This window comes from Macaca fascicularis, chromosome 5 (assembly GCF_037993035.2).
Source record: "Macaca fascicularis isolate 582-1 chromosome 5, T2T-MFA8v1.1".
NCBI lineage: Eukaryota > Metazoa > Chordata > Mammalia > Primates > Cercopithecidae > Macaca > Macaca fascicularis.
In genome coordinates, this window is record NC_088379.1 from 17,070,952 (window position 1) to 17,094,557 (window position 23,606).

The window sequence follows — 23,606 nt, forward strand, 5'->3', positions numbered from 1 at the left end:
AACCATGTTCACTGTCATTAGTTTTTGGCTTACCTTCCCTGCTTTTCTACACAAAAGAGAGCATGTAATATATGTATTTCTGCATCTTGCTTTTTATTACCTAACAAGAAAACCTGGAAATTCACTATCAAGAGATCATTCTCACCTTTTTTTTTTTTTTTTTTTTTTTGATGTTTGCCTTCCATTGTGTGGATATAAATAATTTAACTGACCAAGACACTACTGATGGATATTTGGATTATTTCCAATGTCCTGCTATTACAAATAATGTCCCAGTGAATCACCCTGAATGCATATCATTCCGTATTTGTGCAGGTGTAATTAAAGGCTTGATTTCCTGAAATCGGATTGCTAGGTCAGAGGACAAATACTTATAAAATGTAACAGATACTGTCAATTCCTCCATAAGGACTGTACAAGTTTGTATTTCCACAGTAATGCATGAAAATGTCTGTTGCTTAACAGCTTTGACAGGGTATATAGCTAAACTTAATTCTTATCAGTGTGACAGTTGTGAATCACATGAGTACGGTTGAGAGTATTTTCCTATGTTTAAGGGCTTTTAAAATTTCTTCTATGAATTGACAGTACAATTATGCTCATTTTTCTATCAGGTTGTTGATATTTTACATTTCAATTTTTTGAAACTCTTAATAGATTAGAATAATTTTTTATTTTATAAGGTGCAAATATTTTTTCACAGACTGCCACTGTCTTTTGATTTTTCTAATAGTGATTTCTTCTGTGTCATGCAAAAGTTTCTTTTGTTTACATTTTGGAATTTGGAATTTATCATTTTCTTATTGTTAAGGTGATGCTCTAGCTAAGATAGAAATGATGAACAGGGGGCAAGTCACAAAAACAAGAATATCTGAAGGCAGAGTAACCCAGGCAAAGGGATCAGCAATGATGAAGGAAAAACTCTGAAGCAGAGTGGGCTTGGCAAGTGTCAGACGTAGACAGTATGACTTGCACCTAGGCCAAGAAGAGAAGGAAACGGAACAAGTCCGGAGAGGTAGGCAGGAATAAAATCTTGGCAGAACCTAGTAAGTCATTAAAAGAAATGTAAATTTTGTCCTTAATATAACAGAAAACCAAGAGGAAGATTAAATACAAAATATCATCTTTATTACAACTGGACATAAGAACCCAATTTTGGCATATTGATAACTTGAAGGTTATAAAGTAGGTAGGAAAGTTATCTCTTTGGGGGAGAGAATACTTGGAGAAATTACAAGGGAAAAGAAAAAAACCGAGAATTGACACTTGGAAACCCATGGGGTTGGTGATCAACTTTACATCATACGAGTACTTAACACAAAGTGTTTCATGCACAAAAGTATTTAAAATATTATATAAAATTACTTTCAGACTGTTTGTATAAGATGTATATGAAATAAATGAATTTTCTGTTTAGACTTGGGCCCCATCCACAAGATATCTTATGTATATGCAAATATTCCAAAATAAGATAAAATTCCAAAATCTAAAACACTTCTGGTCCCAAGCATTTCAGATAAGGAATACTTAACCCATATAACAAATTTTTGTAAAAAATTGAATGGCAACAGAGGACACTAATTTCTTTTTTCTTTTTCTTTTTGCTTTATATACCTAATTAAGTTAGTCAACTGACATTTTATATAGTAGCATTTATGGAACTTCTGAATTTAAAAAGTGCACTTTTTAAAAAATGACATTCTTTACAAAACAGAAAAAAGAAAAATCCAGCTTATATACACCGTAACAATTTTATTTCTTGACATTCTATAATCTCACCTTATTAAAAAAGCTTTGAACAATCTCTTGGTTTTCACTGACTGAGACAATCTTCATACAGTTCCTCAAACATCTGATACATTCCCGCCCTGAGTTTTGATATTTTGTATTTATATTTGATATTTCTTCTGACTTAAATGCCCAGATCTTAGATCTTCATATGGAGGACTTCCTCTCATTATTCAAGTCTCAGCTCAAACTCAATTCTTCATGGAGGTCTTCCTGAACCATCTTGTCTAAAATAACCCTCCCAGTCACTTTTCATATCTTGCTTAGTGATTCTTTTGTAAAATTATGGGCATGCTGACAGGCACATTTGGAAAAAGTAACAATTAACTTCTGGAAATGAAAAGTATAATGACAAATTAGAAACTCAAGACACAGGTTAAATCGTGATTAAAACAGCTTGAAAGAGAATTAGTAAATTGGGAAAGATTTCTGAATAAACTAATCATATTACACAGAAACAAAGAGATGGGAAATATGAAAAGGAAGAGATAGGGAGGATAAAATAAGAAGATCCAAAATATGTCTCAATGGATTTTGACAGGAAATAAAAGTGAGAGTAAAAATATATTTGAACAGATAATGGCTGAAAAATGTCCACAATTGATGAGAGATTTCTCCTTAGTTTTTAGGAAACATGTAACTCCTAAGTAGAATAAAGAAAAGAAATCTGCTTCCCCTGTCACCTCATCAAACTGCATGTCACCTGTGCTGCCTTACTAGACTGCTGGAATGTAGACAGAAATGTACTGTTCTTTTTTTAAAAAAACAATGTAATTGCTACTTGATAAGGACAGAACATTATTCTAGTTTCATGTTTAATCTGAATTAAATATATTCTGTGGCTTATATAAAGAAAAAAAAAAAAAGAAATCCACTTCCAAACATATCCAAGACAACCTGCAGAATACCATAAACAAAACAGGGAGAGAAAGCGCGAGAGAGCGCGCCCAAAAGTAGAGTGTGTAAAGTTACCTCTAAGGAAAAGACTATTAGTTGGCAGCCACAACAATCGTAGCAAACAGATAATTATGTACCTAGAGAAAACATCTTTAAGAACAAAAGTGAAAAAGAAAATGAAATAAAAACACAAAAAAACCTGAGAGTTTACTACCAATAAGTCCTTATTTAAGGAATGTCTGATCCCAGAAGAACATGTGAAATGTAAGAAGAAATGATAAGCAAAAGAGATGATAACTATATATGTAATTCTCAACAAAAATTGATGATATAAAACAAATGGTTGTGTTTAAGTTGTGATGTCACAAGAAGGGAAATACAGCACTGAAGATAGCTGTTAAGTGTCAGGGCAGGTGACTCTAAATTTCTTATATTAAGTACACCTTTAAAACCTTAGGTAACTACAAACAGAATAGCAGTAGAGTATATAACTTCAAAATAAGCAAAGAAAGAAAAGTGAGGAAACCCAATCCAAAAGAAAATAAGGAGGGAAAAAAAGCATAACAAGACAAATAGCAGATAAGATGGCTGAAACAAATAATTACAAGGGTAACAAATGCTACAAAACAATATAGGATATTATATAAAAATACAATAAGAACCCCAAATTAAATGCGAGTAAGAATAAGAATATCAACGTGTGTGTCTGTGTACATCCAATACGGGAGGTGTGGAGGAGGTTTTCCTAAGAAAGTAATGTTTAAAAGGAGACCTGGAAAAAAATAAGTAATACGTATTTGTAAAAAAAAATTGGTTGGGGCAGAAGGCAGCTTTTCTGTCAGTGTTCTGAGGTTCTGAGAGTGTATGACATATTTAAGAAAATGAGAAGAAGCCAATATGAAGACTAAAGAAACAGAGACACAAGATGTGGCTGGATAGGTGGGCAGGGGCTGGTTCCTGGAGTTTAGGATTTTAAACCTTATCTAAAGGGTAATATGAAGCCATTAAAGCATTTTCAGCAGGACAGCGTAGGCCTAGATCTGGCATTTTAAAGTATCACCTGTTTCTTCTATCCCTGCAGTCAGAGAAGGTTAGATTAGAAGGGACACAGGACCATCTAGACATATGTTTTATTTTTCAGGTAGACTAACACATGGCATCTTCCCAAGCATGGAATATAACACTTTCTTCCACATGTTTTTAGCCACAGAAAACAAAAGCTCAGCATAGAAAAAGATAGACAATTGCATTAGTGGACATAGAAATTGTTTTGAACTGAACTTTAAACTGTTTAGTGATTTCCAAACAGAATTACAAAACTTAATTTATAAACCACATAATTAAGCATACATAACATAAAACTATACGTGGCTCTCTTACACATAGTAACACCTACCTTAATCACAGCCAAGAAAGCAGAACAGTGGTGGCAGCAGCAACAAAGGATACTTAATGACAGCTAAATATGCGGCTGAAATTCATATATTTTATGCAATATAGTCTCTCAAATAATCACTTGAAGCCTACTTAGTATTAGTCCTATACATAATTTGTTGACAGGAAATTTACTAGAAGTTGTGGATTCCAAAGTTTACCCTACTGATAACATTTCGAAGTAAGTAAAAAAAACTTATCTTTTGCTAATTAAGAGACGTTGTTGTGCACATGTACCCTAGAACTTAAAAGTATAATAATAATAAAAAAAAAAAAAAGAAAATAATCCTAAAAATTTCAAATCATTACATGGTAGTACAATAGTTTATGTCCATTATCATGACACAATGTTCCGCACCACATTTTAAAAAGTATTAAAATGTATATTTCAGAATATTTTCTAACCAAAATGTTTAAAATAGAAAATTTCACTGCAGAAACATCCTAAATGCAATGGTCAAGTCTCAATTCTCATTTTAGTTATCAGTGGCATTTGAGGATGGTGAAGATTTTTAATTTAATAAATAAATCCAATATACTGTGTACCATACCAAGCAGTGGAGACATAAAAGTGAAAAAAGACAAGTTTCCTGCTCCCAAAGGCAGATAAACATGCAAACAATTACAATGCATTGAGAGGTTTACTATGATGAAAGTTCTACCAGAATACTCACTGGATCTCTTATGGTAGAAAACTGCATTAACAAAGTTAATGAAGTATTGCTGTTCCATCTCTGCCAAATCTGATCTTGTTCTGTATAGGATTGCCTATGCTTCATAGTTGTAACAGTAATGATAAAGGTCTCTAAGTTGCAAATTTCTTCTTGTACATTGGAATTTACGAGTTTTTACTCTGGCCCCAGATTAAAACTGATATTTAAAAAATACATACTTGACACACTAATGTTATTTATACCTGTTTCTTAATGTACTAGGACGAAAAAGAATCCTGGGTATGGGCAATGCATGCCTTACTTTTCTACCAGCTTTTGAGGCTCAGAGTATTTATACAAATCTAAATAATTTAAAATGCACAAAGAAATATCCTCAAATATTTGAAATGCCTGGATAGAAAGTACAATGGAGAGGAAAATAGGCATGTTTTCCTCAGGGTAACCATATTTTAAGTGAGTGTAGAGCTTGTGAAAGAGAAGGCAATGATAATGAGTAAGATGGAAACTGACTTATGAAGTACAATTAAGGAAGCTGAAAAGATTTGTATAGTAAACAGACATTTGAAGAAACAACAGTTTCAACAAACATTTACAGCATTACTATGTCAAAGGACTAGAGTTTCTCATATTGTTGCAGAAAGAAAAACAAAACAAAATGGAAGAAAACCCTAAAGGTTATCATGGAAAAGAGAAGTCTTGGAGACATAATAATTTTTACAAGTATTTACAGCAAAGTAAAATGCTACTGCAGATGAAAAAATATAAAACAATGAGTACATTCTTCATAGATATGAGCTTAAATATTAGAGTTGTCAAAGATTTTTGGTAAATACTTACTCACTCAGAAGCTGAATTACCATCTCTTATAATACAGAATAAAAGAATCCTATATAGGGAAGAAGCCTAGGCAAGATATTCTTATAAGTATCTTTTTCTTTGCTTATTTGCCTATTCCAATATCTTCTTCTGAGACTTGTCTTTGTCTATTTTTCTCATCAGTTGTCTGTCTAACTGGCTGTAGTTCTGTTAGCTGAATGCTTGCTAGACACATCAGTTACAGATGAGGCTTGACATTTCACTTTCTTCAGTGACTTTATACTTAAGTTTTAGATTTGAGTATAGTCAAATATGCAAAATTGTTGTATGGACTGTGATTCTTGCATTTTAAGAACTTCTTCCCTATTTTGAATTAAGATATTATCCTATAATTTCCTCTCTTTCAGTTCTGATTTTCACATTTAGCCTTTAAACCCAACTAGAACTATTTTTATGAGTGGTGTAAGGTAGGGATCTGCCCCTTATCCTCCTTTTGGGTAATCAATTGCCCTGGAACTATTTAGGAATACGGTATCCTTCCCAATGATTTATAATGACATTTCTGTCTTGTACTAAGATTCCACTAATGTTTGGGAGCTAATGTTTGGACTGATCTGTCCTACTTATTTTTATCCTGGCCAATAGCACCCTGTTTTAATTACTGCACTTAATAAGTGCTGCTACATTTAGCAAGACTTTATTTACCACCTTGACTTGGTTATTCTTGGTTCTTTAAGTCTTGCTTGTAAATTTTAGGATTGGCAAGCCACATTTAACAATAAATCCTGTCAGAATTCTGCCCAGAATGACACTGAATCTGCAAGCATCAGTCCTCACATTCATTTAAGGAATCATTCATTTTCCTGCTCTTCTTTTTCTTCCTTCAATATATTTTTATAATATTCTCCATAAGACCTGATACAGTTTATCCGTTTCATTCTTAGGCATTTCACTGTTTTTCCTGTTGTTGCAGCTATTGCAAATGTAACTTCTTTAAAACTAGATTTTCTAATAGAGTAGTTGAGTAAAAACCTCTCATCAAATGTTTAAATCAAATGTTTAAAATGGATGATAGTGTGGATTTTTTGTGTCATCTTTTATTTTAAATCTTTAGGTTATAATGTTTTTGGTAGTGAAAGTGCCCATAGATTATTAGTTTGATAAGTGCTTTTATAGAATAAATTTTTTTCATATCTATTAGGATATAATTTTTAATTTAGAAAATTAAGAAAATTTTTCAAATGCTTAATCATCCATGCCTCCTTAGTCATTATTATGTCCTTATACCTCACTTTACTCAATTTGCTGATATTTATTAAGGATTTCTGCACCTAGGTTTGTAAGTTGCAGTATTTCTTTCTTTTGCTATCTTTGTCTGGTTTTGGCATCAAGATTATACCAACATTTCTTTTTTTTTCTACTCTTTGAAACAGAGTAGAAAAAAAGGAAAGCACAAATAGGAATTATCTGTTGCTTTAAGAGTATATAAAGTTACCTATAAAACCATTTGGCATGGAGAATTTCATAAACTTATGGTTTATACTATCCACAAATGTATCTATATCATTTATGGATAGATTATCTATTGTCATCTAATTTGAATAAAGTAACTCACCAAATAAATAACTGGCTTAAATAAGTATTGTTAAAAAATTAGAGTGAGAATAATATGAAAAATGTAAGCACTAGCAAATAGCAACATTAAAAAAAGGCGTAACTGACACTGCTATCACTAGTACGAGCTCTTTATTGACTATACTATGAGGTAAAAACAGTGAAATCAGGTCAAAAAAAGGTTAAATTCTTAAGGAAGCTATGTGAAATATGGGTTTATACTTTCTATCACTGCTAATGAAACTCTTCTAAAGTATATTATCATTCAATAAGATACTGGCAGTGAAGTCATCGTGATTAGCAAGACATTTAAAAATTATTTATAACACCTTTATTTAAATCCTAAAATATTTATAGAAAGATTAGTACACATACTGTGTTAGTGGGTACATACACACACACCCATATGTACACACTAATGCATCAAAGGGCATGTGCTTCATTTTTCCTTGTTTGGTGTACATGTAGACAAATTTTAAGAAACTACCAATCCATACCATGGCAGAACGGTTTCATAAAAGAAAATCTGATTTTGTTACTCTCAGTCTGGTAGCTTTTTATGATCCCAAGAAAAGTCAAAATTTGGTCCCTACCTACTTCTTGAGCTTCATCTATCATCATTCTTCCCCGTGCCCTCTATACTTCAAACCACATTAAACTAAGTACTTTCTATCCTCAAGTAAGAAGACTAGAATCACATATGACAAGAAGTCATCCAAAAACTTAAAATTATCAAGAAGACTAGTTATAGATTTATATCCACTATCACTACTCTTTCCAACCTGAGGATTTTTACATATTTTTGCACTTTGTTTAGACTATTACAATAATTTAATTAATTACATGACTCGTGTTCTACATATACGTGGATCTGTCTTGCCACTTCACAGAATCAAAGATCTAAGGACTGGAAATTTACTTTTAAAATGCCATCTATTCTTTTTTTTTTTTTTTTTTTTTTGAGATGGAATCTTGCTCTGTCACCAGGCTGGAGTGGAGCGGCGCAATCTCGGCTCACTGCCACCTCCACCTCCTGGGTTCAAGCGATTCTCCTGCCTCAGCCTCCCGAGTAGCTGGGACTACAGGCGTGCGCCACCACGCCCAGCTAATTTTTGTATTTTTAGTAGGGACGGGGTTTCACCATGTTGGCCAGGATGTAGATCTCTTGACCTCGTGATCCACCCACCTCGGCCTCCCAAAGTGCTGGAATTACAGGGGTGAGACACCATGCCGGGCCAAAATGCCATCTATTCTAACCACTCATCTGATGCTTTTCAATACCTTCAATGACGAGACAATCAGAGAAACAGTCCTTCTTTCCTTAGCAATTTTCTTAGAAATATTCTTTCTTATCTAGACCTGAAATCTGTTTCCCTCTAGCTAGTGATCCTAACTCAACTCATTGGACCATTCACAGAAAACTCAGTCCTACGTTAGTGTAACAGTCATACAAGTATTTATAGATCATTATCACATTACTTCTAAGGCTTCTTCTATGGTGATAAGGAAAGGGAGGTAGAGAGTACGGTGAGACTAGAATTTGAGTATCTTTCATGAGTTTGTTACTACATATTTAATTCTTACAGTGCTCCAATGGGTCCATTATTATTATGGCCAAATTACAATTGAAGAAATTAAAGGTCTGACAGGTAACGTTACTTGTTCAAGTAACTTAAGTAAGTAGCAGAGCTAGGATTTCAACCACAAGTCTGTCACATACCAAAGTCTATGTTCTAGCCTCTTCAGAAATCCCCAAAAGGAGAGGAGATATAAGGGAATATAAGGCATGGAAAGGCAAATAAAAACAATTCTAAAAATCCTCTATTTTCCGAGTTCCAAAATTCTGTGCACTGATACTTTTTTCCTTAAGCCTTCACAGGTATTCAACCCTTTGCAAGGATTTTTTTACTTATCTGTGGTGGCAGATATCATAAAAATAACACAGGGAACCCCCCTACCGGCTTTTTAAAGCTTATCAGCTATGGTTAGTGTTGGTGTATTTTATGTGTGACCCAACACAATTCTTCTTCTTCCAATGCAACCCAGGGAAGCCAAAAGGTTGGACACCCATGCAGTATCATAGTTATCTTTGACATTCTTTCTCTGTCTTATAACCTATTATCTTAAAATTTGTCAGATATTGTCACATAAATACTTGCAACCTAGTGTTAGGGAACTAAAAAGGAAAAATCATTCCCATATTCCAGCCCCTCTAAATTTTAATCTGATTTACACACTGAAAAGACTGTATCTTCAAACACTAGCTAGTATACTCTGTCGTTTTTTTTTTTTTTTAAGAGACAGAGTTTCGCTCTTGTTGCCCAGGCCGGAGTGCAATGGTGCGATCTCGGCTCACTGCAACCTCTGCCTCCCGGATTCAAGCAATTCTCCCGCCTCAGCCTCCCGAGTAGCTGGTATTACAGGCACTCACCACAATGCTTGCTAATTTTGTATTTTTAGTAGAGACGGGGTTTCTCCATGTTGGTCACAGGCTGGTCTTGAACTCCCGACCTCAGGTGATCCAACCGCCTTGGCCTCCCAAAGTGCTGGGATTAGAGGCATGAGCCACCGCACCTGGCCTAACTAGTATATTCTTCTTAAGAGCCCCAAACTAACATCACTGCCTTCTGGAATCAAATTTAATGCTGACTTTTTTTCTTATGGCTTCAAAGACTGACAACACTATTCCTAGCCCATATTAACAAAAGCTACCTAAATTATCCTTTGTTCTGATAAACACTTAAGTCCTTCACACACACTTAAAAGGCTCTTCCTCTTGCCTTTCCTCTGTGAAGTAATGGTTCTCTTTTAATTAAACTCTGTAAGTCCAACATGGTCATCATCATTCAGGCTCCTTATGACAAATGTTTCTCCATATAGTTAGTTACATGATAACATTACATTTGTCACAGATATTCCATTTCCTCTGTTCCCAGTTACATTATAAACAACTGGAAGATAAATCATCTACTTTTTTTCCCCTCACTTAAATAAAAAAAAAAAAACTGAACAAGCAAGTGCTTACTGTTTTCAGCTGTCCACTATAAAAATAATTATTTCTTATAAACATCTCTTTATTTATATCCTTTATTTATTTATATGCTTTATTTTTAAGCTGTTTATTAGGATACACTTTTTTTATTGCAAACGGAGTTGTGAGTAACTCAAATTTTCTCTTTTATACACAAAGATGCAAATACAGAGGCTGCAAATAGGTGCTTTTCTCCAGTACATATTACATAAGCAAATTAAAAGTCATATTACATCCAAAATAAATTTGGCTATGAATATAAAAGTTATAAATACACATTTGACAATATAAAACATCAAATTATATACTACGTGCACACAAAAAATCTTACCTTGCTGAGTATTTTGTTCTTGCGTTCGATTCACAGTGAGGTCTAAGGGGCCTTCCTGTTCTTCCTGAAGGGAGCTTTCTGCTTGATTCATTTGGATACTTTTACATACTATACTTGGTCCAATTGAACCATTTCTATTCTCTTGAGTTTTACCACTTTTTGAAATGTACTCAATCGCAAACTGACGTATCATCTTTTTCATTAATTCCTGAGCAACTAGGGGAATGTTAGGATCACAGTTCTGAGGAAGATCTAGGGAAGAAATAAATATAATAATCATTTTAAAAAGAGAAATGCAAATCACCAACATTTAAATTTATTTTTATTACAAATTAATGACTTCAGAAGTCTTTTAGCATCAGTCCATAACTGCCAATGTTTTCTGGGAATTAGCAATAAAAGCTTTGTAGATTTAATTAGCTTTATAATAATATATCAACCAAAAATGTGGCATATTTAATTATTTCTTACAATTAAACATTCTCTGTTTAGTTAGTTAATTATCTATCTAAAATAGATAAAGAATTAGACATAGAAGCAGAACAACTTATTCTCAAGAGTTCTAATATTCATTCAGATATACTTTACTAGATATTAAAACACTCAGTATGTGAACATAAATTGTATAAGCAACCAAATTTTATCCTAATGTACAATGTGCATGCATTAACTAGGAAAACATCTAAATTCTTATAATTCTGTATCCATTAAATTCTCCAATTCTGTAAAATGTGCATTTCATGTATGTCCTGAATGTCATCATCAAGGATTTTTTCTTTCCTTGATTTTTTATACAGAAATTTTTTTTTTTTTTGAGACTGAGTCTCGCTCTGTCCCTCAGGCTGGAGTGCAGTGGCCGGATCTCAGCTCACTGCAAGCTCCGCCTCGTGGGTTTACACCATTCTCCTGCTTCAGCCTCCCGAGTGGCTGGGACTACAGGCGCCCACCACCTCGCCCAGCTAGTTTTTTGTATTTTTTAGTAGAGACGGGGTTTCACCATGTTAGCCAGGATGGTCTCCATCTCCTGACCTTGTGATCCGCCCATCTCAGCCTCCCAAAGTGCTGGGATTACAGGCTTGAGCCACCGCGCCCGGCCTATATAGAAAAATTTTGATCATAAATAAAAAATGAAAGAATAGTACAATGACACAGCTTCTACTAATATTCAAGAACTGTTACTAGTCTGCCAAATTAGCTTTCTTTTTACTTTATTTTTATTTGTAGAACCACTGAAACTGCAGAATAAGGACAATTTACTCCTAAATATTTTAGCATGGATATCCTAAGATATTTTTGTAAAATGAGAATATCATAGAGAGTTTTAACCAAACCATTTTGATCAACTACAACTATAACAAAGTTCAACAGTAATAATACAACTCTATCTGAAACTTATACAGTTGGTAAAACAACTGAACGATTTTATAGTAAGAAGTGTGGGATAAGAACAGATCACTTATATACATAGTTTATAATAGTGATATAGAGATTTAGTATTGGGGGTGGTGGCTTTTATACACACATTTCTGGTCTGGCTCCATTCCCTTTATTTACTCTGATCCTTTAGATGCAGGGTGATTGGTAAATTGGGAAGGATGACTAGAGATACTTGTTTTCTGAGTAGGGATACACTTTTTCCTCTTAGAAATGGGCCTACTTGTAGAGATACTAGATCTCTACTCCTTAAATGTCTAAACCCTTACTCAGGTAGATCAGTGTTAAATGAATAGGCCTTCTCTGATCCACCGTTGTTAAGAGATTGAAGTGGTAAGTCTCCCTAGTTCTGTGTTTCAGTATTAGTTAAAACACTTGTTTAAAAGACTTAAAGAGAAGCCTTCCAACCAGCATCTATCATTAATAGGTCCATCGCTCTAAAATGCAAGAAAGTTTCAAAATATACTATTTGGAGGTGAGGAGAGGCAACAAACCCACCCCCACCACAACTACCATCACATTTGGTAGCAAAACGTGACTTAAGCTGAAATAAACTGGTCCTGCATAAATGTCAATACATTTGATCACAGGGTGCTATCTCAGACTTGTTGGAGATATTACAAAACATTGTATTACCTGTTTCAAAACAAAGAATTTTGAATTCTGAAAAACATCTGAAAGAGGGAACTATGGGCCTATAAGAAAAATACAATTTTAGCCTTCACTTCCATTGTTTGTTTAGAACTTGATAGGAAAGAGGGACACTATTCGTTTTCCTATTCGACCTAGCTATAGTTCGGGATCTTAGCCATCTTTATGAACTTAGGCTAGTTACATATTCTCTCCATGCCTCAGTTTCTGCATTCATTAAGACAGAAATAATAATAGAACCTGGGATAATATTTATGGGGCCTGCTCACTGGATGCTGTAAGGATTATATGAGATTGTAGATAAAATACTTAACTCTGTACTTGGCATATTAATAGTCCAGTAAATGTTAGCCGTTAGTAGAAATAATAGGAGAAAAAAAAGATGCAGGCTAAGCACTTATATTTTATTTAAATCACCAAATGGTAAATAAGTAAAAGTACAAGGGGTCTTCAAAGTTCATGGAAAACGCACATTATAAAAAAACTATGCATAAATTTCAAAAATTTTTTGCACCAAAATAAACTACTAACTTGTTATAACATGTGTAAACGGCATCTAGCTTGAGGCACTAAGAAGGATAAGACATCAGTTTGAAAACATCCAGTATCAGAGCAACATGAGTTCTGCTAAAATTGAAGTAAGAACAAATATTAATTATACGTTAAAGCTTGGATGGAAGAATGGTAAAATCACTAGTAATTTTGAAAAAGTTTATGAGGATAATGTCCTAAAGAAATCAGCAGTTTAAAAATGGATAACTTGGTCGTTGGCAAAGTTTGAGTCCTGTCCTCTCGCTCTCCTCCCCGTACAGCATGAGCTTCACCACTTGCTCCACCTTCTCCACCAGCTACTGGTTCCTGGACTCCGTCCAGGCACCCAGCTATGGTGCCTGACTGGTCAGCAGCGTGGCTGGCATCTATGCAGGTTCCGGGAGCTCTGTTTCCCTGATCTCCATGTCCTGCTCCACCAGCTTCCACGGTGGCTTCAGGTCCGGGGACCTGGCCATGGGGATGGCTGGGGGTCTGGCATGAAAGGAAGGCATCCAGAACGAGAAGACCACGTAAGGCCTGAATGGCCAGAGCATGCAAAGCCTGAATGACCACCTGGCCTCCTATCTGGACAGAGTGAGGAGCCTGGACACCAAGAACTAGAGAAGCTGGAGAGCAAAATCGGGGGCACCTGGAGAAGAAGGGACCCCAGGGCAGAGACTGGAACCATTAGTTCAAGACCAACAAGGACCTAAGGGCTCAGATTTTTGCAAATACTGTGGAAAATGTCTGCATTGTTCAGCAGATTGACAATGCCCGTCTTGCTGATGATGACTTTAGAGTCAAGTATGAGACAAAGCTGGCCGTGCACCAGTCTGTGGAGAGCAACATCATGGGCTCCTGCAAAGTTACTGATGAAACCAATGTCACTCGGCTGCAGCTGGAGACACAGATGGAGGCTCTCAAGGAGGAGCTGCTCTTCATGAAGAACCATGAAGAGGAAGTAAAAGGCCTACAAGCCCAGACTGCCAGCTCTAGGGTGACTGTGGAGGTACATGCCACCAAATCTCAGGACCTTGCCAAGATCATGGTAGACATCTGGGCCCAATACAACAAGCTGGCTCAGAAGAACTGAGAGGAGCTAGACAAGTTACTGGTCTCAGCGTCTCAGCAGATTGAGGAGACCACCACAGTGATCACCACGCAGTCTGCCGGAGCTAGAGCTGCTGAGATGGTGCTCATGAAGTTGAGACTTATAGTCCAGTCCTTGGAGATGGACCTGGACTTGATGAGAAACCTGAAGGCCAGCTTGGAGAATGGCCTGAGGGAGGTGGAGGCCCACTACACCCTACAGATGGAGTAGCTCAATGGGATCCTCCTGCACCTGGAGTCGGAGCTGGCACAGACCCGGGCAGAGGGGCGGCACCAGGCCCAGGAGTACGAGGTCCTGCCAAACATCAAGGTCAAGCTGGAGGCTAAGATCATCATCTATCGACGCCTGCTGGAAGACGGTGAGGACTTCAATCTTGGTGATGCCCTGGACAGCAGCAACTCCATGCAAACCATCCAAAAGACCACCAGCCACCGGATAGTGGATGGCAAAGTGGTACCTGAGACCAATGACACCAAAGTTTTGAAACATTAAGCCAGCAGAAGCAGGGTCCCCTCTGGGGAGGAGGAGGCCAATAAAAAGTTCAGAGGTCAAAAAAAATGGACAACTCATTTTAAGGGATGAGATGATGTTGAAGATAAAGCCTGCAGTGACAGAACATCCGCATCAATTTGTGAGGACAAAAATTCATTTTGTTTGCATCCCAATTGAAGAAGACTGGTGATTAACAGCAGGAATGATAGTCAACATCATAAGACATCTTGATGGATATTAGCTCACACAATTCTGACTCCAAAACTAAAGCTGAGCAGATTTCCACTCAATGGGTGCCAAGACCATTGCGCCCAGATCAGTTGCAGACAACAGCAGAGCTTTCAATGAAAAAATTTTAACCAGTGGGTTCAAGATTCAGAGCATGTCTTCAAAGAATTGTAAAAGGCGATGAAACATGGTTTTACCAATATAATCCTGAAGATAAAACACAATTAAAGCAATGGCTGCCAAGAGATGGAAGTGGTCCTGTCAAAGCCAAAGCGGACAGACTAAGAGCAAAGGTTATGGCAACAGTGTTTTGGAATGTTCAAGGCTTTTTGCTTGTTGACTTTCTGGAGAGTCAAAGAAATAACATGTGTTTATTATAAGAGTGTTCTGAGAAAGGCAGCCAAAGTTTGAGCAGAAAAATGCCCAGGAAAGCTTCACCAGGGAGTCCTCCACAATAATGCTCTTGCTCATTTCTTTCATCAAACAAGGGCAATCTGGCAAGAGTTATGATGGGAAATCATCAGGCATCCACCTTATAATCCTCATTTGATGTCTTCTTTTTGTTTCCTAATCTTAAAAAAACTTTAAAGGTCACCAATTTTTCTTCAGTTAATAATGTAAAAAAAATTGCATTGACACGGTTACATTCCCAGTTCTTTTGAGTATGGACTAAATGGCTGGTATCCTTGCTTACAAAAGTGTCTTGAATTGGATGGAGCTTATGTTGAGAAATAAACTTTGTATTTTTTATTTTTATCTTTGAATTCCATTTTTTCCATGAACTTTTTAAAGTCCCTTCTTATTTGTTAACTTCATAATTGGAAAAATATAAAAGACATACTTTATAAACCCATGTGATACGTTTTTGGTCCAAGCTAGATTATATTAGCACATGTAACCTAACTAAAGTGCACTATCAAAACAAGAAATATCCTGTTGCACATAGGATTCAAAGATATACTATTGCTTGATGATTATCTTTAGAAATCTTTGAAGGCTTCTATGAACATTCTTCTTCACCTTTTTCCAAACCTAATCTTGCTTTGTATTATGTATTTAAAGGAGATACTAGCTTTACTTTCAGGTATTTTAGTTAACTGTCCTGAAATGTATTACTAACATCATCACTTTATCAATTCAATATGATTATATCTGCCATAAAGGACAGACATTATTAGACCCATATCATGTGACTAGGGCTATACTTTAGGATTGAATTTACAGCAAAGTTTAAAGCACAATAAATAGTGCTACTCTGTTTTATTCACCCACTCACTTTTTGTCTCTTTATACTATATTGTGGAATAAGTCCATGTGTGAGACCAAAGGACCTGGCAAAAGAGAGGGAGAAAAACAGACAGACAGACAAAGAGAATGCTTCTCAGCTGCTGACTGGTTAGTGAGTCTCCTAAATCACTTGCACAAGTTGTTATAACTACAAAAAAGCAAATAACTGAAGATCTAGATGTAGGTTAGGAATTGTGAACTCAAATTTTTACAAGGATCAGGCTAGTAGTAAATATTTGCCTAGAAGAATGTTGCCACCCAGAAATAGGGTTTACTGCCCCCTATTAGACAAGAACACTTATTTTTTGCCTTATTTCTTCATTTTTCAAAGTTAACTAATTTAAAAAGCCCTGTGTGGCTGCTGCTTCAAGATGGTCCTCAATAATTCCTGCCTCCTGATATAACACTGCTGTGCAATACCCCCTTGCCCCCCATGTTGTATCATGGGTAGTCTGTGTAATCAATAGCATACTATGAAAGTATGTGTCACTTTGGAGATTATGTTATAAATGAATGAAGTTTTCATACTGGACTGGTGCTCTTGGTTGTTTTCTCTTTTGCCCCCCGCTTCTCCTCTCCTTTTATTTTCTCTTTCTCCCCTTCCCTTCCCTTTCCCTTCTCCTCTATCTCCTTCTCCCATTCACTTATCTGTTTCTTCATCTCTCTCTCTCTCATCACTCACTCTAGAGAAAGCCATAACTATGAGAAGTCCCATGAGGTGGCTTACGTGAAGAAAGATGGAAGCCTCCTGCAAGCAGCCAAATGTGTGGACTTGCAAGACATTCTACAACAATCAAATCTCCTATGACCACAACCCAGCTCACTCCTTAATTGTAGCCTCATGAAAAAGTGAGCCAAAACCAACTAGCTGAGCAATTCTCAGGTTCCTGACCCCAGAGAAAATGTGAAATAATAAACGTCTGTTGTTTGAAACTGCTGAATTTGGAAAGTAATTTGTTATAGAGTCATAAATAATACAGATTTTGGTGCATATTAGTGGGATGCTGCTGTAATAAAAAACTGAAAATGTAGGTGTCACTTTTGAACCAGGAAGTGGTCTCTGGGAATAGTATTAATGGAAAGTTGAAGTAACTTCAATAAGCTGTTAATACAGCCTTTAAGAAGGCTGCAGAGTAAGAACTTCTAGAAAAATGAGGTAAATATTACTGGAATTATGTAATGGGAGAAAGTTTCACAACACTGTTATCTTCAGTAACTTGGGAAGTAGAAAATGTGCCCAATGAATTGGATGATCTATCTAGGGAAATATCTAAGCAAAGTGTGAAAGGTGGCCCCTGGCTGCTTCTTGCTAATTAAAGTGCAAAAAGAAAGAGATAAACTCAAGGAAGAACTGCGATATGGTTTAGATGTTTGTCCCCTCTAAATCTCATGTTAAAATGTGATTCTGAGTTATACCTGATGTAAATGACGAGTTGATGGGTGCAGCACACCAACATGGCACAAGTATACATATGTAACAAACCTGCACGTTATGCACATGTACCCTACAACTTAAAGTATAATAATAATAAATAAATTAAAAAAAAATAAAAATAAAATAAAATGTGATTCTGAATGTTGAAGTTGGGGTCTGATGGGAGGTGATCGGATCATGGTGAAACCAACCCAACTGCCCCCACAGACTGTTCTTTTTGATAAACATAGAAATTGCCCCTTCTGGTCTTAAAAAGCTTGAAACTTGTATTTGTTTTATCTGAGTTCCTTCCTCAGAAAAGGACCTTCAGGCCTCTCAAAGAAAGTATCAAAGAACTGAAACTCACCAGACGACGGCACCACATCATGGATCCCTCATTCACCATGATTGCGTCCTTGCCCCTTCCCTAATTCTTGTTTTCTTACACACTGTTACATTTCTCCCCTGCTACATAAACTCTTAGTTTTAGTCAGGCAGATGGATTTGAGATTGAGCACCCATCTCCTTGGCTGCAGCAACTGATTAAAGCCTTTCTTGGCAATAATTGTTGTGTCAGTGATTCGCTTTTTGTGAAGCAAGCAGCAAGACCTACATCAAACCATTGGTGTTTCGGTAATAATGGGGCGGATCCCTCATGAATGACTTAGCACCATCCCCTTGGTAATAAGTGAGTTCTCCCTCAGTCCATGTGAGATCTGGTTGTTTAAAAGTCTGGGATCTCCTCTCTCTTTTTCTTTTGCCATGTGATGTGCTGGCTTCTGCTTTGCTTTCCGCCATGATTTTAAGCTTCCTGAGGTCCTTACTAGAGCTGAGCAGATATTGGTGTCATGCTTGCATAGACTCACAGACTGCAAAAGCATGAGCCAATTAAATGTCTTCTTTTAATTTTCTTCTTTTTTTTTTTTTTTTTTTTTTTGAGAGAGTGTCCCTCTGTCACCCAGGTTGGAGCAGTGGCATGATCTTGGCTCACTGCAACTTCCACCTCCTACGCTCAAGCAATTCTCATGTCTCCGCCTCCTGAGTAGCTGGGATTACAGGCATGTGCCACCATGCCCAGCTAAGTTTCGTATTTTTAGTAGCGGCTGGGTTTTGCCATGTTGGTTTAGGCCAGTCTGAAACTCCTGGTCTCAAGTGCTCTGCCTGCCTTGGCCTCCCAAAGTACTGGCATTAGCCACCATGCCTGGCCAAACTTCTTTTCTTTATAGATTGCCCAGCCTCAGGTATTTCTTTTTTCCTTTTTTTTTTTTTCCAAGACAGAGTCTCACTCTGTCACCCAGGCTGGGGTGCAATGGCACAGTCTTGGCTCATTGCAACCTCTACCTCCTGGGTTCAAGTGATTCTCCTGCCTCAGTCTCCCGAGTAGCTGGGATTACAGGCACGTGTCATTGCACCCAGCTAACTTCTATTTTTAGTAGAGATGGGGTTTCACCATGTTGGCCAGGCTGAGACTTTTTTTTTTTTTTTTTGAGAAAGAGTCTCACTCTGTCACCTAGGCTGGAGTGCAGTGGCATGATCCTGGGTCACTGCAACCTCTGCCTCCTGGGTTCAAGCGATTCTCCTGCCTCAGCCTCCCGAATAGCTGCGACCACACGCGCCTGCCACCACACCTGGCTAAGTTTTGTATTTTTGTAGAGACGGGGTTTTGCCACGTTGGCCAGGCTGATCTTGAACTCCTGACCCCAGGTGATCCACCCGCCCTGGCTTCCCAAAGTGCTGGGATTACAGGAATGAGCCACTGAGCTGGCTGAGATATTTCTTTACAGCAATGCAAGAGCAGCTTACTACAGACTGTTAAACAAAGAGATAGCAGGTTTTGATTGTTTTGAAAATTCTCAGTCTATAGTATACAGAAAGCAAAAGATGCCAAAATTAAGAAATGATTATCGAGCAAAGATTAAATCAGGAAAACAGCTAGGAAAATATACTTCAGAAAGGTGACTGGTTTTCTTCCGGTTTGACACTTAATGCTGTGTGGGTCTCTTGCGAGTAGTTGTTGCTGTTTTGCAGGGTGGGAGGGGGAATGTAACGTCATTAAACAAAAGAACTCTAGGAATTAACCAAAGGCTTACTCTATTCAAGAAAATCAGCTGAATCTCAAAATCAACTGAATCTCAGCAAGTACAGCAAGCTATTATGGCATTTTAAATTGCATCGTTTTTCCTTTGCGCTGAAGCTACAAGGTAACAAAAACAAAACATAACAAAAAACGAAACAAACAAAACAAAAAAACACCAAAACAAACAACTGCACTATTCTCATCCTTCCTCCTCAAGACACACAGAGCCCCCATGGCAAACACTGAGAGTCTTACGATTGTAGACATATAAGGAACCTCTGTTCAATCATTAGTTGATCACTAAGCTAACTACGTGAAGATGTCAGTGGGCACAGAACACAAAGAATACTACCTTCACAGAATTAGTTTAGAAAAGTCACTAAATAAAGAATAACAACAATGATACAGCAACAACAAACCTTGGGGTGGAGGATAATCTGATTTCCAGTTGTCACACTGTATTATTTATTTAGTTTTTAAACAAAACATTATGGGACATGCAAAGACATAAAAACGTATCACACATGGGGGAAAAAGTCCACAGAAAATGTCTCTGAGAAAGCCCAGACATTGAACTTATTAGACAAAAGAACTTTAAATCAGACATTTAAAATATGTTCAAAGAATGAAAGGAAACCATGTATAAACAACTAAAGTATGAGGAGAATATTTCACTAAACAGGCAATTAAATAAATTTATAATAAAGAACCAGACAGAAATTGCGGTGCTGAAAAGTACACAAATTAAAATGAAAAATCACTAGATATACACTGGTAGATTTGACCTGGCAGAAAAAAGAACCAATCAACTTGAAGATAGGCAGACTAAGATTATTCAGTCTAAGGACAAAGATGGGGAGGGTAGGTAAGCAGGTAGGTGAACAGAGCCTCAGAGACCTGTGGGACACCAATCAAATGTATCAAGATTTACAAAAGGAATTCCCAGAAGGAAAGAAGAGAGAAAAGCAGAAAAAAAATTTGAAAAAAAAAAAATGACAACGCCCCCAATTTGAAGAAAATATTTATTTACACATCTAAGAAGGTCAACAAATGCTAAGCACAATAAACTCAGAGATCACATTTAGATGCATCCTAATCAAACCAAAGACAAAGAATAAATTTTGAAAGCAGCAAGAAAAAAAGTAAAATAAAATAATCACAAGTAAGGGACTAAACAAACCGTTAGCTAGACAGACCAAGCAAATAACTAGAGAAGGCCTGAGTTACTTTCTAAAACCAGAAATGAAAGAAGATATACCACCACTGATCTTAAAAAAACACAAAAGATTATCAGAAAATACTATAAAAAACAGTACACCAATAAATTAGATAACCTAGATGAAATTGCCAAATTCCTAGAAGGACACAAATTACCAAATTGACTCAGGAAGTAACAGAAAATATGAATAAACCTGTAAAAAGCAAAGGGATTGAATTCATAACCAAAAATTTACCTCAAATAGAGGCCCAGGAACAGATGGCTTCAATGGTAACCTCTACCAGATATTTAAAGAGAAATTAATCCCAATCCTTAAAAGCTCTTTAATAAAATGGAGGAAACACTTTCAACTCTATTTATGGGTCAATATTATCCTGATATCAAAACCAGAGAAAGCATATGAAAACTATCAAATAAAAAAACCCTATCCATTAGCAATACACATATTAGATATTGCAGGTTCAGTTCCAGATGACTGGAAAAAAGCAAGTATTGCAATAAAGATAGTCGCAAGAATTTTTTGCTTTCCCAGTGCCTGTAAGTTATGTTTAAACTATAGTCTATTAAGTGTGTAATAGCATTATGTCTAAGGAAGTACCCATACCTGTGGTATAATGCTACATGTTGGTTCTCATCCATGGTTCTTGGCTCCTAACTTCCACAGCCCTTGTTATAGTCTTTTATTAGGGGTGTGTTGGGTGTGTTAGGTCTCAGGAGCAGGCCCCAGGAAACAGAATCTCTCCTGCCCTCCTTTCACCTGCCCTAACGTAGGACTCCAATCCCCTGCCTTTGTAACTGTGGGTCTTAAGACCCTCCTTAGAGATGGTCTTGCCCTGTACTCTGGAAGATGGAATGCTGATGTCAAGAAGCTTCCATTAAAAACCCAAGAGGGCTGAGTTCGGGGGGTTCCAGATAGTTGAACATGTGAAGGGCCCTGGAGGGTGGCATGCCCAGGGAGGGCATGGAAGCTCCACACTCCATTCCCCATGCCTTGCCCTGTGCATCTCTTCATCGGTATCCTCTGTAATATCCTTTAGAATAAGCCAGTTAAGTGTTTCCTTGGGTTCTATGAGCCATTCCAGCAAATTAATCGAACCCAGAGAGGGGGTCATGGAACCCCAACGTGAAGCCAATCAGTCGCCCTGTGAAATGTAACACTATCTCCAGGTAGATAGTATCAGAATTGAATTAGAGGGCACCCAGGTGGTGTCCACTGCTCAGTATGTGGGGAAAACCATCCAGGCCTCTGGTCACAGAAGTCTTCTGTGTTGTGGTGGTATGAAAATATAGGAAAAAATGCAGATTGAGAGAGTTTTTCCTGAACAAATACCTTAATTTAAGAATACTTTATTGTTAAAAAATTCTAACAATCATCTCAACCTTCAGCAAGTGGTAATCTTTTTGCTGGTGGAGTGTCTTGCCTCAATGTTGACACTTGCTGAATGATAAGGGTGGTGGCTGCTGAAGGGTGGGGTGGCTGTAGCAATTTTTTACATTAAGACAACAATGAAATTTGCCCACTGATTGATTCTGCTTTCATGAAACACTGCTCTGTAGCATGTGATGCTATTTGATGGCATTATACCCCAAGTAGAACTTCTTTCAAAATTGGAGTTAATCCTCTCAAACCCTGCCACTCTTTTATCAACTAAGTTTATGCAATATTCTAAATCCTTTGTGGTCATTTCAACAATGCTCACAGCATCTTTGCCAGAAGTAAATTCCCTCTCAGGAAAGCAATTTCTCTGCTCATCCATGAAAAGCAACTCTTCATCTATTAAAGTTTAAACATGAGATTGCAGCAATTCAGTCACATCTTCAGGCTTCACTTCTCTTTCTAGTTCTCTTGCTGTTTCTACCACGTCTGCAGTTGCTTCCTCTTGAAGCCCTCAATGTTATCTATGAGGGTTGGAATCAACTTCTTGCAAAGCAACTTCTTCTGTTAATTCTGATATTCTGACTTCCTCCCATGAATCAGCAACGTTCTTTTTTTACATTTATTTTTTTGTTTTTGAGACTAAGTCTTGCTCTGTTGCCAGGCTGGAGTGCAGTGGTGCAATCTCGGCTCACGGCAACCTCCGCCACCCAGGTTCAAGCGATTCCCCTGCCTCAGCTTCCCGAGTAGCTGGGACTACAGGCGCGCACCACCACACCTGGTTAACTTTTTTTGTATTTTAGTAGAGACAGGGTATGTTGGCCAGGATGGTCTCAAACTCCTGACCTTGTGATCTGCCCCACTTGACCTTCCAAAGTGCTGAGATTATAGGCGTTGAGCCACCGCGCCCAACCGAATCAGTAATGTTCTTAACGGCATTTAGTGAATCCTTTCTAGAAGCTTTTCAATTTACCTTGTCCAGATCTACCAGAGGAATCACTATCCATGGCAGCTACAGCCTTATAAAATGTATTTCTTTTATAATAAAACTTGAATGTAGAAATTACTCCTTGATCCATGGGCTGCAGAATAGATGTTCTTGTTTTCAGGGCATGAAAACAGCATTAATATCCTTGTATATCTCCATCAGAGCTCTTAGGTAATCAAGTGCATTTTCAGTGAGCTGTAATATTTTGAAAGGA

The 23,606-nt window shown here is 37.1% G+C and overlaps 1 protein-coding gene across 30 annotated transcripts in view; it reads right to left on the reverse strand.

The window, feature by feature from the left end:
* Positions 1–23,606, reverse strand: part of LCORL (ligand dependent nuclear receptor corepressor like) — a 177,328-nt gene that overhangs the window by 51,774 nt on the left and 101,948 nt on the right. For 26 of the 30 annotated variants that reach the window (XR_012434727.1, XR_012434724.1, XR_012434723.1 and 23 more), the window contains one exon: positions 10,586–10,837. The exons of 3 other annotated variants lie outside the window; for them this stretch is intronic. Coding sequence is in view for 17 of the 27 variants with exons in the window: in XM_074039458.1 (XP_073895559.1) it covers positions 10,586–10,837 (252 nt within the window). In the remaining 10 variants the exon portion in view is untranslated. Of the gene's footprint in view, positions 1–1,894; positions 2,119–10,585; positions 10,838–23,606 lie in introns of those variants that run through there. One more of the 30 variants, XM_045392186.3, reaches the window with a different exon arrangement.